General features: G+C 40.5%; 1 protein-coding gene across 6 annotated transcripts in view; it reads left to right on the plus strand.

Annotated features, from left to right (window-relative positions):
* Positions 1-16,893, plus strand: part of ndst3 (N-deacetylase/N-sulfotransferase (heparan glucosaminyl) 3) — a 51,667-nt gene extending 34,774 nt beyond the window's left edge. For 4 of the 6 annotated variants that reach the window (XM_031302766.2, XM_031302764.2, XM_031302765.2 and 1 more), the window contains 9 exons: positions 6,897-7,079; positions 7,654-7,750; positions 8,646-8,769; positions 9,350-9,524; positions 9,919-10,089; positions 10,468-10,577; positions 13,638-13,740; positions 14,581-14,691; positions 15,712-16,893. In XM_031302766.2, the coding sequence (XP_031158626.1) occupies positions 6,897-7,079; positions 7,654-7,750; positions 8,646-8,769; positions 9,350-9,524; positions 9,919-10,089; positions 10,468-10,577; positions 13,638-13,740; positions 14,581-14,691; positions 15,712-15,741 (1,104 nt within the window). In that variant the 3' untranslated portion in view covers positions 15,742-16,893. Of the gene's footprint in view, positions 1-6,896; positions 7,080-7,653; positions 7,751-8,645; positions 8,770-9,349; positions 9,525-9,918; positions 10,090-10,467; positions 10,578-12,330; positions 12,923-13,637; positions 13,741-14,580; positions 14,692-15,706 lie in introns of those variants that run through there. The other 2 variants (XM_036000982.1, XM_036000983.1) reach the window with 2 other exon arrangements.
* The last annotated feature ends 468 nt before the right edge of the window (positions 16,894-17,361 follow it).

Consider the following 17,361-nt stretch of genomic DNA (forward strand, 5'->3'; position numbering starts at 1 on the left):
AGTGAAAAGGCATTTGATACAAATGAAGTGATGTGTTTTACATTGCCTCTAGCAGGGACAATGGTTTTCTAATAATAGACAAAGAACTAGAGGGAGTGTAATTCACCTTTTTGTATTTAAGGGGTGGAGTGATTTGTGTGAACACAAGGAGTCAATGGGGGAAGTGTACCAGATGAATAGTCACCTGTGCCTATAAAAGTCCTTCTCATGGCAATTTTGAACATTGAATGAATTGTGATAGGGACTAATAACTATGTGGCCTTTTGAACTATGTAGTAGTTGCTGAGAAGCACAAGTCAACATGTTGAGGAAGACCAGTAGTAAAACTTTGAATGAAAGATAACAGAGGTAAAGACTCCCTGCAGTGCAGACATATCAAGGTTTTCAATTTGGAAAGGGCACTACAGTATATCAGGGTTTTTCCTTCATAGAGGAATTTTTGGCACCCCCCCCCAAAGAGGTTTTAGCCAGCCCCAAAGGAAAATCAGTGCCAAAATGAAACGAATTGAGAAAAAAAAAAAAAAAAAGCAATTCAAATCCTTTCTGATTGTGTTTAATAGCAATTTTCCGTTAAAAAAACAGAGCATGAACGGACGCTCCTGGTGATTTTAACAGTGGTATTTAAATATTATTATTTTTTAAAGCAGTTTTGTTGATTGTGGTTTCATTGACTCAAGCATAATATACAGTTGTGTTTATCAAATTGTCAGAAATGATTTCTGTCAAATAAGGTAATACAAACTCATTGCCTTTACTGTATGCGCACTGATCATGCTTACTGTGCATAGTCACCCCCCCAAAGGCCGATTCTGAGTCAGGAAAAACCCTGTATAACCTGAGGTTTATTTTATTATGAGATTTAACAAGAAGTACATTAAAAGATGCCAGAATCTTTACAGGTATTGAAGCATGCGATCGATAAAAATGACTGACATGGCAGAATTAAAATCACAAACTTGCTCTTATAAAATTTACATTAACCCACCTCCCCCTTTAAAACCTTTCCTGTATAAATAATTATGCATGCTGCCTTTTGGTTGCTGAAATCCCCTAAAAGGACCATGAAAGAGCATTATATAACAATAATGATGAACTGTATTTTTTTTTAATCAGTAAACCCCATTTCTTAACAGGGTTACAAAATTAGAAACATCAGAAAAATACTGTAGAAATAAAATAGAAATAATCCAAGTTCTAGTACATAAGACAACATTACAATTAATTAAAGATATTACAAAACCGAACAATGTGATTGTTTAAAGCATTGCTTTAATAATACAGTAGTGTTATATTGCAATACATATTTTAGGCTAACATGTTTTTTCCACCACTAAAATGCCTCCGTTTTCTAACTGTACGCTAGGCTTGGGTTGAAGCAATTTGTTCTCATTTTTTAGTTTGTCACGTTGTCATCATTATATTTTGTTTGTGTGTGTGTGTGTGTGTGTGTGTGTGTGTGTGTGTGTGTGTGTCTGTGTGTCATTAGTGTAGCTGTCTGTTGATAGCTGCTCATAAGGACAAAGGATCTAACAAAGTTTCCGCTCATCTCAACATGAATTCAGAAACACTCACACTCACTGTCCCTCTCTGTCCTTCTCTGTCTCTTTCACACACACACACACACACACACACACACACACACACACACACATTACATAAGGGTTTTAGAATTCGTCCTGAAAGCCAGAAACACAAAGGCTAATTACATTTTTTCCTTTTTTTACCCCCATCTTTTGTCCTTCTCTTTCACTTCCTCCCTTTCCTAATCAGTGTAATAAGGGATGAAACTCTCCTCTTGTTGTGTCTTTTACTATAATGAGGAGACAAATTCCATCATGACGCATGTCCACGCACACACATGCTCACACACACAAAGACTGATGACTTATTTTTGATTCTCTCTGCTATGTTTCCATTTGCATACGCAAAAGCTTTCATTAGTGTGTACATGTTGTGCATATAATCAATAGTGTTCTGTAGCTCACTGCTTTAGACCCTGGGGGGTTTCCTATTGTTTTATGATCTGCACATTGGTAACAATGTCACTTCCCATTCAGTCACTTCAAATCACATTTGGCCTGTGGTGGCAGCAACCAACATATTGTATGCGTGTGTGCATGTGCATGTACTGTATGTGTGTGTGTATGCGCATGTGGGTATGTGCGTTTGGATACTTTTTGCATCATTCCAGGCTGCATCAGCGATCATTGAGCTACTCGTCTCACATAAGCTCCACAATCGATTGGACGACCTAGACTCTGCAAACAGCCAATAGGGCACAAGTCAATAAATAGTGAGAGAGGGTTGAAAAAGAGAGAGAGAGAGAGAGAGAGAGAGACATAGAAGAAGAAAAAGAAGAAGAGGAGAGAGGGTGGACATGAGGAGATGGAGGGGCGAGAGCAGGGTGAGAAGGTGGCAGACGGATTGAGATTTAATTTTCAGGTCACGGCTTGTGTCACTTGTGAATCCAGACACATACAGAGAGGAAGTGCAGCACGTATAGGCGCACACACACACACACACACACACACATACAAGTGCGTTTCACTATCTTTGTGGGGACTCGTCATTGACATAATGCATTCCCTAGCCCCTTACCCTAACCTCAACCATCACAACTAAATGCCTAACCTTAACCCTTACCCTCACCCTAACCATAACCTAATTCTAACCCTAATCCTAAAACCAAGTCTTAACCCTCAAACAGACCTTTAAACTTGTGGGGTCCAGCATTTTGGCCCCACAAAGCTGTCGGGACCCCACAAGTATACTGGACTCCCGGTTTTTGGACCCCACGAATATAGTTAAACAAGAACACACACACACACACACACACACACACACACACACACACACACACACGGCAGTGCATATGTTTATGTCAGCATCCAAGTATCTACGTATGTGTGAATGTGTATGTTTGTATAAACGTGTGTATAGCTGATATAAGCAGATCTGTAGACATATATCAGGGCTGACATTTAGCGCTTAGCTCTGCCACTAAGCTTATTAGCCAAACACCAAATATCAGCACAATCTCCCTCCCTCCTAGCCGTCTGTTTTTATCCAGTACTCACCCCACATCCCCCACACCCCTCACCTCTCCTCCATCTCTTTCTTTTCCTAATTTTCAACCTGTTCATGTTGACTTTGCTCACACGTGTGAATCTTTTCACACTTCTTTTTGTCTCATTTCCACTCCTTCCTTCCCTTTCTTCAGAGTCCTGCTGATTGCTACTGAAGGCTTTGGCAGCTCATCAACACATAGTCTCTCTCACACACACACACACACACACACACACACACACACACACACACACACACACACACACACACACACACACACACACACACACACACACACACACACACACACACACACACACACACACACACACACACCCACACCGCTCACACACACACGCTATGCTCAAATCCAAACAGGAGGAGAAATTACAAAGTGAGAGTAAAGCAGTGAAAGATGGCAGAATGGAAAGGGCCAGAAGATGTTGACTGGAGCTGACAGAATAAATTAAATCGAAATCATTTGCTGTGTTGACGTTCAGCTTTCAATTATCCACTGATGAGACAGAGACAGCGAGATGGACTGTGAGAAAGAGAGAGAGACACACTGCAAGAGCAAGAAAGGGAAAGAGGACGATCGCGATGAGGGGTAGAGAATGAAACCGGAAGGAGTGTATAGGCTTCTTTTTAGTAGCAATAACAATTCAATCAGGGAGAAATGTATGTAGAACTAAGTGCTCTGTAATGGGAAACAGGTTTCTACAGCTACACATTGAAGAAGAGAGAACGCAGCAGAGAAGGCAGAGACAAACAGGGAGTGAGAATGCGGTAGGCAAGAGGCAAAAGGATAAATAGAAATAGAGGGAAAAGTGTGGGGGGGGGGGATCCATCCATCCAAGGCCAGTAAAACAAGTAATTTTCTCAAAAATGCAATCATGTTAAAGTGAATTGGAGCATGTCACAAACTCTAATACATGACTGGTGTTCTCTTAATCTTCCAAGACATGGCGTGTGTGCGCGGGCGTGTGTGTGTGCGTGTGTGTGTGTGTGTGTGTGTGTGTGTGTGTGTGTGTGTGTGTATGTGTGTGTGTGTGTGTGTGTGCGCGCGTGTGCGTGTGTGCATGCGTGCGTGCATGTGTGTGTATAAGAACATCACTCCATGTTGGACCAACCTGCTTCATCAGAGCATCTAGGTCAGCTTGAGATCGGAGAGAGGAAAAAAACATATATAAAGTGACTTTTTGCAGCAGACGAGAGAGTAAAAGCAAGCCATTAAAAGGATGAGAGAAGAGGAACGAAAAGAAGCTGCTTAGTAGCAATGAGAAGAAAAGACAAGGGCCAAAGAATGAAAGAGGAAAGCTGCAGGGTTGGGTTAATTTCTCCCATTTTTTACACTTCTCTCCAAGTCCAGTTCCAACTTATGATTTGAGCCCAATTCGGCTGTTAAATTATTAGCGCAGTATTCTTTATTAAAGGCACAAAAGGGACTCAAAGCAATTCAATATTCAGGAAATATGAAGTGGCATCATATGCAAAGAAAACATTTTGATGATTCACTTAATTGAATTCTTACCAACAGTGAGTTCTTCTACCAAAAGAGAGAGGGGCTTGCACTGTGTTGGGAGATGAACACTCTCTCATGTGGCTTTTTTGTTTTTAATTCAGACTCACCTGCCAAGGTTACTCTCTCTGTCTTTCCCTTTGTTACCACCCTCTATCCTTTTTTCTCTTTTTCTGCAGTTCTCCAATTACAAATACAAATCATCTTCTCTCTCCCCTTTTGTTTAATTTGGCGGCCAGTGCTTAAGCTCTCCATAATGAATGTTCCATGTTCAATTCTCTCTCTCTCTCTCTCTCTCTCTCTCTCTCTCTCTCTCTCTCTCTCTCTCTCTCTCTCTCTCTCTCTCTCTCTCTCTCTCTCTCTCTGTCTCTCTCTCACCACACACATACATACACCTCACAGCCTGAGCCAGATATCATAGGGTATTGAGTGGTTTGAAGGGAACATAAATCACTTTTTGATCACCTTGCCTGCTTTCAAAAAAGCACAAAACAACACAAAAAGGGAAAGGTGGGAGACTTTGAAATGCTTTATAGCCTGTTATTTACTCAGGGGAGATTTTTTTCTGCATTCGCTGTGTATCAGTCATTTTATAATATTCACATCTCCCCCCCCCCCCAAACCTCTGCAGCATGCAAATATTCCTTCTTAATCCCTAATGTGAATAGATGTTTCTGGTGAGACGCTGTCGGATTTCATTTTACACGTTTGTAAACGTGCTCCAAGTTCTGCATGCGTGCTTTCAAGAGGGAGGTTTTTTGTTTTTGACATTACAAATCATTGAAGAGGAGGAGCAAGCAAATATTTCTTACTGCCTTGTGTTTCTGTTGTTACTGGTTGAGTGCTTGGTGATGCCTTGACAGTGGTTCCACATTGTTGCCCTAACATCAACCAGATTGATATGAAGCAGGCAAAGCTGGATGGGGCAGCGCTGGTTTGCTTAGAGTGAGCACAAGATAAGAAGGGGGTGGTAGATGCACACAGTTGCACTGGCATACACAAATGCATAAACAATTACACTGACACACGCACACACACATGAAAAATGACTCTGACATGCATACCCTTGCTCCTCTCTGTTCTTTCTCCGTTGTTCTTTGGCACAAAGACACATACAACTAGCCACACAAATCTGGTTCCTCTTTCTCCCTCCCACAGTGTCTCACATATGCACACACACACACACACACACACACACACACACACACACACACACACACACACCAGTATTCAGGGGCGATCGGTATTCTGAACAGCTTTCCAGGTCGGCCGGACGCTGATCCATCAAACGCCGACACTGTGTCGTTTTGTATCTGCGGCAACCTTCAGCGTTAAAGAGCAGCACCGACAGTCCTCTGTCACCAGGAAATTCACGGTGTATGCTTGTATGTGTCTTTCTATGTACGTGTGTTCACATTCATAGAGTCTCCCAAATATTCTGACACACAATCATTCATGCACACACAGACACACAGATGCTCACACCCACCAAATAATTCATATCTTAATGGCTGATGTTTCCGTTTCATCCAGACACTTCACGTTCCCAAGCTGCCTCCAATCGCAAAAGAAGCATGTGTGTGTGTGTGTGTGTGTGTGTGTGTGTGTGTGTGTGTGTGTGTGTGTGTGTGTGTGTGTGTGTGTGTGTGTGTGTGTGTGTGTGTGCGCATTTGTCTGTAGCTGCTATCTTAGCTTGTCTCTTTGATCAGCCTATAAAAGCACTGAGGTGTGGACAGATAGCCTGGACCAACACACTATCGCTCCTTCACTGCCTCTGAGTCTTTCCTTTGCCCTCACACACATTAACCGCCATGAACACACACCGACACACTCTGAAACACTTTCCCGTGTGTAGCTGCATTTCTCCCATCACCCAGTGGCTATGAGGAGTATTGTGTTGCCTCCTCAGCTTTATCTATCCGGAGTGGGGAATGCATCAGTTTCGGTTTATCTGTTTTCCTCTTTATACTTGAAACTGTATTGCGCTGAAAGTTAACGTATAATCGTACATAAAAAAAGTGAATGTCTCTTTGCAAAGTGATAGCAAATATTGATACCCGGTGGACAGCTGCTCTGGTAGTGACTTTAAATCCATCAAACACTGAGAAATAATCTGTTTGCTTTCTACTGCAGCCACAACAACAGTAATTAGATTTACTGCACTGCCTCAGTTTTTCACAAACATGGGAACTTGGGAAATGAGATTTGGACTTTATCATCATTTTGCACAATACAATATGTATTTTCTTCTCTCCACTCCTTTCCCTTTTCCTTTCTACCCCCCTACTCTGTCTCTGTTTCTCCACCCTAGATCAGTATATTTATGACCCACCTCTCCAACTATGGCAATGATCGACTTGGTCTTTACACATTCGTCCACCTGGCCTCCTTCCTTCGCTCGTGGACAAACCTGAAACTCCACACACTCCCACCGCTGCAGCTTGCACACAAGTACTTTCAGCTTTTTCCTGAACAAAGGAACCCACTCTGGCAGGTGTGTTTGCGTGCCCACATGTATGGGCTTGTGTGTTTCTGCACTTGTCTGTAAAAAAAAATTCTGTGCATGTCTGTGTAAAAATATTATCTCTTAATGTGGATTCAATAATATTCAGGAGGAAAACAAATTGTATGAGCTTTGTGATAGGAACATTTTATTCATATTTTCTTTTGTTCTGTACTGTACAAATGTTGATTATTTAATGACAGTTCATTTTACACTATGCTGTCTTTGTCTCAAAAGTCTGGAAAAGAAGGCAATATTTATTATTTACTTATATTTATTATAGTAAAAAAAGTGATTCATTAATTTTGTTGTAGACAATGAAAATCAGAGGACTTGATTGTTTAAGTTGGTTTTCTATTTTCACTTTTGCAGAATTCGTGTTCCGTCGTATATGAGTTTGTGGTGTGTTGTGAGCCCATGCTGGCTGGGATTTATTGTGTGCATGACACACTAAGAAACGCGTCATTCTGTGTAGTAAATCCACCATGCACTGGAAATATGGGCATGCATTTTTTATATGTACATCATTACTTTAACCTCTAATCCTTCGTCTGTGCCTTTTAAGAACCCATGCGATGACAAACGACATAAAGACATCTGGTCTAAAGAGAAAACCTGTGACAGGTTACCCAGGTTCATGGTCATAGGCCCACAGAAAACAGGTAAGCTACACACAAACAGAACCGTAGGCATGCACATGCAACGGAGAGACTCCTTCTGTGTGCCCAGGTGTCTAGATCCTCAACATCAGAGCACATTCATTTAATCCCCCTAGCTCCTTCGGTCCTGTCAGAGGGAGACAAAGGAGGAGGCTCTTACCTCCTTTCTTCCACCCACATACTATCTATTTTAAATGCATAGATATACAGTACTGAGCTACCACCCTGTCCTTTTCTGACTTTCTCTCTGTCAAAGAGACAAAAAAACAGGAGATTATTACAAATCTGTATCGCTACTTGGTAGTGTTACCTTCGTGTGATCTCAGGAATTCTAATTGCTGGTGTTTGATGTGAGAGGTGAGGAGGTCCCATAATGCTGCTAATTAACCAGGTGATCATTTACTAAATGGGAGGAGGGGTCACAATAGCAACATTAGCAGCCCAACAACAACTACAGTACAATAAATTCTCATTTTATTGCAGGGTATACCTCGCATGTCGGAGATGTTAGAGTAAATAGGAAACAGGGTCAGGGGGGATGTTACGGGATGCGTGGGGGTGAGTGTTAAGGGAACGGGGTGAAAAGAGAGCTGCTGAGGGTGAGACAGAGGGCATGACCAGAGCCCCACTGCTGATTGGTATCAAATGGGTTTGAATCATTTGATGGGGAGGCCTGTGATCATTGCAGACACACACACACACACACACACACACACACACACACACACACACACACACACACAGAGTGTATTCTCAGCAAGACATAAATCTTGCGGAGGAAAAAATCATCCAGTATGGATCAGTGGATGACAGCTCTCACACATACTAGGGCACACACAGACTACCCTCTGCTGAGTTGAATTAACGAGCCAGTTATGAATTATGCCCTTTCTTCCAGGAACGACAGCACTTTATCTCTTCCTACTCATGCATCCCTCCATCTCCAGTAACTTCCCCAGTCAAAAGACTTATGAGGAGGTCCAGTTCTTCAACACCAATAACTACCACAAAGGAATTGACTGGTAAAAACAAACAGTCAAACACACACACACACACACACACACACACACACACACTTACAGTATCTTTCATTCTCTCTGTGTGCCTTTTTATTAGTCAAAACCTAAGGTGAAAAGGAAGATTATAAGCAAACCTTTTTCATTTTTAAAGGCTGTTGTATACTAATGTGTCTTGCAGACTTCAATGATACATTAAGGAGTTCAAAAACATCTTCAAAATGATCTTTTAAGCCTGCAAACATAAGCCAACAGACATATGGCTGCCTAAATTGACCCATAAATGGGTTACTTAGCTGACTGAGACACAGATGGTGCAGTCTCCGAAGTCATCCAGAAAAGACGTAACTCTGAAAATGTGTCATTAAAATTATATTGTCAAGTTTATTTTAGGCTCGTCGTCTAAGAACAGATTAAGGCCATAACTTTCTGACTGAATCTGACTTTGAAAAGATTTGTAAAAAATTAGCAATGTACAATCCGGGTGACTGAGTTTGCAGTAATGTTGTGGTGCTTGTGTGTGAGGCTTGTATCATTATAGTGTGTGGATGTGTATTTGCATTTCCTCTCAATTTTGTTGCCTCAGGTACATGGAGTTTTTCCCCTTGCCCTCTAATGTAACCACGGACTTCCTGTTTGAGAAGAGCGCTAACTACTTCCCTTCAGAAGAGTCCCCGCGGCGAGCTGCTGCCCTGCTGCCCAAGGCCAAGATCATCACCCTGCTCATCAACCCCTCTGACAGGGCCTACAGCTGGTATCAGGTATGTACACAAACACACAGAATATATTTGATGCCAGTGACTGCACATGTATTATTTTTAACCTTCTACAGATGCCTGCTTCATCATAAGACATGCTTCATCTCTGTATAGATGAGTTCTGTATTTCTCTCTGTGAGTGTTGAGTTAATGAGCCTGATTTATCTATATATCTCAGTGTGGGAAATGTCACAAGATCCTTAAATCTTCTGCTTAAGTCTGTTTGATTAATGAGACATGAATGTCAACAACGTGGCAGCTCAAATGTTATTTCCTTGTCGACAATACAAATGGTGTGTAAAGTTGTGAATATATTATTTGATGTTTAAGTTAGGTTATTGTACAATAAGAGTGAATTATTTGAAGCTTATGTGGCTGCATCTGCTGACCTTCCCAGCATCAAAGAGCTCACGAGGACCACGCAGCGCTGCGGTTTACCTTCTATGATGTCATCAGTGCAAGACCAGGAGCACCGGCCGAGCTCCGCTCTCTGCAGAGCCGCTGTCTCATTCCCGGTCTCTACTCCTCACACCTAGAGAGGTGGCTCACTTACTACCCTGCCAACCAGGTATGCACAGACACAGGCACAGATGTGCTCTATTGCACTGCAATACCAAACCCATGCACAGATCATACAGTATGCAATGTAAAAGTCTTGTATTGGCTTTGTAAGATGAGAATTTGAAGAAAGGGAATGAAAAAGGAGATTTGAGATTTAATTTATAATTTTAATGTATTCAGGAGGATTGGAACTACGTTGGTATATTTTGCATTGTTAGATGGAAACCACATACAGTAACACTTTGTACATTGCCTGTAGGTATACATAGAAATAAAGAAGCTGCCCCCATGCTTTTACTCTTATCCAATATCTACATGAATTGTAATGCACTAACTAGTTAGTTAATTGTACCCAGTGTTACAGTATGAATGTATCTGTGTGTAGGTGATGATCATAGATGGCCATCAGCTGAGAACTGACCCTGCAGCAGTGATGGATGAAGTCCAGAAGTTCCTAGGTGTCACTCCTCATTTCAACTACTCCCAGGCCCTTACGTAAGTCTCTCTGCTTTTCTTCTTTAGTCTCTTCCATCCCTTTGCGTCCTGGCATAATGGCACCAGGCGTGCACTGTGATAGAAATGACAATACCGATTCAAGCTGTAACAACACTCCAAACCCAAATTTGTGTGAAGCCTGACATCTACTGGTGGACAGTGGGGTACTAAACATGCCATCTCCTCTTTGCCAGTCTTTAGTGCCAGGTGGTGTCATTCTCTGAAAACTACAACAGACAGTGACATCACCTGGCACCAAAGATCAGCCAATAGCAGATGGTCAGTTCGCTGCTTGCTTTGAGCTATTACAGTTCTGCTTTTACACACATTTAGTTTTATGCTTTTGTCAGTATTTGGAGGGGGGAGTAGTATGTGGTACCAATGGAGAGCTTAAAGAGGATACAAGAGGACGAACAAGAGATGATGAGACAAAAAAGAGAAAAGAAACATGAAGACATTCTGTCATATATATATAGAGGACATGGCAGGAATGCCTATGTATAATTGCAAATTAACAAAACAATGTTGTGAAAAGGAATAATTTATTGGTGTCAATATTTGTTTGTAATGCATAACTTGCCGGTCAACTATGATACAGCAGACACTTACATCTCTTATACAGTATTTTAGGCATCACTTATACCAACATATTATGAATATTAACATCTGATTACATTGCTTGTACAAGTTTTAAGTCCATAAATAATAATTGTATTACATACATATTAAACACATGAATTTGAAGTGGGATCAAATCCCAACAGAGAGTTGACTGTCTCATTTACACTGCCTGCCTGTCTGTGTTTGAATAAATAAAATTATGAAAAGATTAGTGCACTGCACAATGTCAGTCCAAAAGAACTAAAACAGCAAAGACACCAGTGCAAGATAAATAGCTACTGTAACTTCTACAGTATGAACTAAACATATGCAGTCTTTCATAACAGATACAAAAAGGATGTGCGAAAGGGAGAAATGGTTTTTTTTTTGTCTAAGCGTTTGTTTTGTTTGTAGCCACAAATACAACCTCGTAATTTACTCACATTTACTGTAAGGAAGTAATGTGGAAATACATTCTCATGTAGCTGTGGCCACTAAAGACCAACTGAATTGACCAACGGAACCACATTCTCAATAGTTAATAGAACAAAAAAAACAACATAATGTGTTTATTCTTTAATACAGATATAATATTCTGTAGAACCAATGTTTTCAGATATCGTTATGTGTAATATGTGTGAAGCCTAAAATATGCATGTCAACCAAATTAATACAACTTGAGAGAATTAGCTTTGGCCACTTGATGCTCTACTTCAGCTCCTTCTCCATTAGAGATTTTGCAATGTGACCTTTAAGTTTGGGAGAAGTGGTAAACAGTTTATTTATCTCGAGCACCACTCATCAGAATGCAATCTGCCTGCAAGCCCTCAAATCTCCAGACAGGGACATCTAGAATTTGTAGCTCAGATTGGGAAAGAGAGTGCCTCTGCCTTGAATCACAAGACCACATTCATACCAATAATTTGTAAAGAGATGCATTTTGACAGAATAATAAGGAAGGTGTGTGTGTCTCTGTGTGTGTGTGTGCGTGTGTGTGTGTGTGTGTGTGTGTGTGTGTGTATGTGTGTGTGTGTGTGTGTGTGTGCGTGTGCGTGTGTGTGCGTGTGTGTGTGTGTGTGTGTGTGGGTGCAAAGACAGAGTTACACAAAAGCCTAATCTTTCTTTTCTCCTTCTCATTCTTTTGACATGGCAGCGGTCTGACAGATCCTCAACACTGGAGCCTATTTATTTAATCCCCCTCTCCTCTCTTCCTCCTGTTCTGTCAAAGGAAAACTGAAGGAGAACCACTTAACTCTTTTTTCCTCTTTTATTTAGCCATTGATGCATGCAGATAAAGAACAATATTTGCATCTTTCACTCACATCCACATTAGCCCTTGTCCTCTATCTGTCAAATAACAGTTAAAAATAATGTTTATCTTTTTTTACCTCTTTTTTACTATTACACTGCAAAGGCAAGGTGCATAAATGTATACATGCATAGAAAATGACTAAGAAATCTACATTATATATGCAGTAGATAGACATACATGCCAATAAACAGTACACGTGCAGGCATACTGTATACACATGCACATACGCACTTGAATACGCATATGTGTACTTTACATACATACATCTATATACATGAATATGGTTTCATGCATATACACAGGACAACAAGCACATTAATTTACTAGGGTATTCATAACATGCTGCTGGGGTGCAAGAGTCTTTGCACACTGCTAATAAGAGAGGCAGTTTGGCATCACAAAGGATGCTCACAAAGCCAATATGGGAACGTTACAGACATAAAATTTATAAAAATATTTCACCCTCACATTTATGTATTTCTTTACATTCAGTAATGAATTAAAGTTCCATCTCAAGCACATACGTACATCCCCAAGTGATTATACATTATCTCTCTTATCTCATTGTTATCATCTCTTTTTGGGAGCCATGTTTCTAATGTCTGCTTTTACAATAGAGAAGTTGTGATCACTGTCTTTACCTGATTATACACCTGTAAACTATGCCAGTCAGATAATCTTCCACGCCTGGAGTGAGTTTTGATTAGAAGTCAACTCCCTTTTTACAAAATGTTATTATGTAGGGGCTTTTTGAAAATAAACACTTTAGAAACACAAGGACATATTGTATCATATTTAACATTTTTATAAATGTATTCTTAAATTTAAATAATACTAGAAAACAGTAAATCAATATAAAATAAATTTATAAAAAGTAAAATAATCACGGAAATTAACCAAATAATAAACTGTACTCATGATTATTGTGAGAGAGGCTAATAGAGACACAGATAGCACGATAGCAAAAGAATAAGAGACGTTTACATCCAGTCCATAAGTATAAAATAGGCCCACTTTTTCCACTGTAATTTCCTAAAACAACAGACATTGCTTTATATTTAGACTGAATTCACTACTTATTTACATTTTTATTAAGATGTCTCTTCTGTCTCTCTTCTGTCTGTCTCTCTCTGTTTCTTTTCTCTCAGGTTTGACCCTCAGAAGGGCTTTTGGTGCCAGCTCCTTGAGGGAGGAAAGACAAAATGTTTGGGAAAGAGCAAGGGGAGAAAGTACCCTCCTATGGAGCCAGAGGTAAACATATACATTTTAATTAGAAAAGATTTATGTGTAGTGAAAAAAAAATGGAATGTTAAAGAAAGAGCAGCCTGACTGACAGTGATACACAGTCCCCTCCATCCTCCAGTCCAAAATTTCCCACAGGACTGGAGCGTTGAGGTGGAAACTGTCAGCCAATCAGATCCAGCCAGAAAGTTACAACCTAATTATGAGGACTCAATAGTGACACACCACCCGTGAGAGAGAGGATAGAGGGGAGATTAGGTTGCAGGGAGGAAGGTAGAAGGAGAAAATCCAATCCATAAATCTTTGTCCTGGCTACTGATTCCACAGAGGAGAGAGCAGACCTGCCGACAATGAATCACAAATTTGCTCTCACATGAAGACAAACACACATAGATACAATTTGTCTTCCCTCATGTGCTCACACATGGATAATGGCTGCGCCTCAGTGTCACCTGTAATTAAACTGTATTTGAATGTCCACCAGGGGGACAGAAGGAGACAGATGAGGAGGAGGGAAATAAAGGGAACACCAGGGAGGAGAGAAAATAGATGGGGAGATGAGGGATGCACACAGAAGGGAGAGAGATAATGGATCTCATACATCCTTCATGTAATTTTCTCCCTCTCTCTAACCTCTCTTTTCCTAGCTCTGTTCATACCACTCGGCACTTAGTGGCCCTTAAGTCCTATTGAGGAGAAATAAACTGATCTAAAGATGGTGGCACATCATTGATCTCTCTTAATGTCTTGTTTGTCACCTACTATGGCACTACTATGCCTGCTTATCTTCTTTCCTATGTTGCTCTCACCCTTCCTCTTCTTCCATCCCCCCCCCTCTCCTCTCATCAGGCACATGCATATCTCTCCAGGTACTACAGGGAACACAACGTGGAGCTGTCAAAGCTGCTGCATCGCCTTGGTCAGCCCCTTCCCTCCTGGCTACGAGAGGAGCTGCAGAAGGTCAGCAGCATTACAATCTGTGACGCTTATCTCAACAGCTTTTAAATGCAAGTCAAAAATTCTAAGCGGACTTACGTCAGCAGATAGTGAAAAACATGTTCTTGAAGCCCCTGAAACCTTGGTTTCATATCTTATGTTTTTCTTTTTTACAAAATGACAATTTAGTGACTAAATAAGCAACATTTACAGTTATAGTTTAAAAAAAAACCTTCCTAGTTGTTGCGTCTAACCAAAACAAAAACTCATCAGGACTGTGTGGGTGTGGTTTGATCAAAGATATTTTAGACTAGTTTGTAGTGTAGACCAGTCTTAATAATGCTCTTAGATTAGTTTAATGCAAGTTTTACAAAAATACATCTTGACTTATTGGAAGCCTAAAACGTAGTCACCCAACCTTTAGGCTAACTCAGAACTAAGACCCACATTTCCAAAGTAACAGTCTGTGAAACCTGCTGACCAGTGGTGAAGAGGAATGGCTCCAAATCAAACCACGTTTATTTGTCACATGTCACACAAAGAAAAAAACACAAAACAGAAATTTCTCATGTGAATTATTCAAAACAGTCTATGTTTATGTAGAGTATCGACGGAGGATTCAAAATACAAAACAATACAAATATAATTGGCTTCTAAAAAGAAGAAATATCACATCTTCTGAACTTGATTACACTATCATCCTGTCAAGGTATTCAAAACATGTGCTGCTGCTGACAGTCGTCTCACCTTGATCTCTGCAGAGCCCTCTTTCTTCTGCAGTGCTCAACATTGTTTGTCTTTTGTCTACGGATTTGTTTGTGTACTGTCACTGTTAATGAATTAGAAGGAGCCACTTGACAAGTCCACTTAGGTTTTCCAGCCCATTCACAACAATTGCAGCATGTTTTCTTTCCTTTGTCATAGTTGGCATTTGAATCAATATGTTAACAAAATGGAATTAAATTACTGTTTCTATCTCTTTTCCCTCTTCTTTGTGTTTTCCTCTTCATCCCCTCCCTCACTTTACCTCTTTCTGAAGGTTAGATAACCTTTACATCCATGAACCAGGGTTAAAGGTCAAGTGGTCGAAGACCAGGAAGTGACCAGGAGCACCTGACCTTCAGATCAGATGCACTGTCTGTGGCCTTTTAGTGAACCCTGAGGTGAAGGTTGGTGAAGGGCTACCTTGTTTCACCTAGGAGCTGTGACACTGCTGGAGGAAGCAGAAGTCATGAAAGCAAAGAAGCAAGAAACTTAAGGAGCGCTTAAACTTTACTCTTGGAAGGACGAAAGGATGGATGGATGGATGGAATCAGAGTTTCAGGTGACTCTGACAGTTCTGACGAAAGTGGGACTGAAAGGAACAGCTGCATTATAAGGCTGACGAGAACTATGGGAGACGAGGAGTATTTGGCAAGTCTTTGATGCCCAAACTCAGTTCTGAACTGTGGTGAACTTTCGTGCAGACCTGCAGTGACTTTGAGGGTTATTACTTTTTGTTTTGATTTTCATCTTTAATTTATGATGCCAGAACAGCGCTGGTCAGCTGTGCGTGGTTCCCTTAGAGATGACTTTGCACTAAGTTCTGTTCTGATTTCCAAGACAAAAAAACAAAAACGCACCCTATGTAGTTTTGCTTTACTATTTTTTTTGTTTTCTTTTGGCACAATGATAGTGAATAAGCAGGGAGGATAAGTGCATAGACTCAGGGTGAGTGACAGGCTGTTGCTTTCCATGATAGCTTCTCATTGTTTTGTGAGTTAATTTTTTAAAGTGAAGCTAGTTTCTGGTAGATCTGGTAGCCTTGTACACATCTAGAGATGTCACTGGAAAGTATGGACTGGACATGATTCACAGAAGCAAGATGCATTACCCGCTCATTATTTTCCTTTGACGCCATGCAGCCATGCAGAAGAGCGCCATTTCCATTTAGCAGAGCATGAGTGCTGATGATCCAGCGCTAAGGACTGAGGAGACATGAGTTTGTGATAAGAAAACTGACCAAAATGAGCCTAATGGATATGACACCTAATTCCTAGACTTTTTAAGTAGCTACTGTAATCGCAGGCCGTTTTTGTTTTGTCAGTGTCTCATTTAAGTCTCAACCTCCTTTTTATTTCCTTTTTTAAAACCAGTGGCCTACGTTGTTAAGCTTCAAATTGAATGCAAAAAACCCCTTAATGTCAAACACAAAAACCAAAATTAAAGAAATGAATATAACTGACAGCACAAGATGTTTGTATTGTTTAACGACCAAGAAACACAGATGAACCATATTGTGCAGGATAAACCTGCACACACACGTATGAAGTCACATAATCTTTGGCCTTAATGGTTGACAGTAGACTCTTTGTCCTTTAAGGTAAGTGAAACTAACGTTGATGACAGTTTGCTGTTTGATTAATTTGGGCCTGTCAGGTATTACATCAGTAACCATTAACTAACCTGTCATACAATGATGTTCAGTTTAAACAACAAGGTTATTTTACTATTTATAATATAACATACATTTACAGAGCACACAACATCATGTCAGACTGCAAAATATGGACAATGCTGTTACACAACCTTGCATAACTGTAGCCTAAATTGAGCCACTTGATGATTAATGTTATCACAGTGCAGCCAGTGTAGAAAGTGAAGATATTCCATGCTTTATCTTCTGAGAGTCGCACTGTGTTACTACTTGTCACA

The sequence above is a fragment of the Sander lucioperca genome, chromosome 4, assembly GCF_008315115.2.
Source record: "Sander lucioperca isolate FBNREF2018 chromosome 4, SLUC_FBN_1.2, whole genome shotgun sequence".
Taxonomy (NCBI): domain Eukaryota; kingdom Metazoa; phylum Chordata; class Actinopteri; order Perciformes; family Percidae; genus Sander; species Sander lucioperca.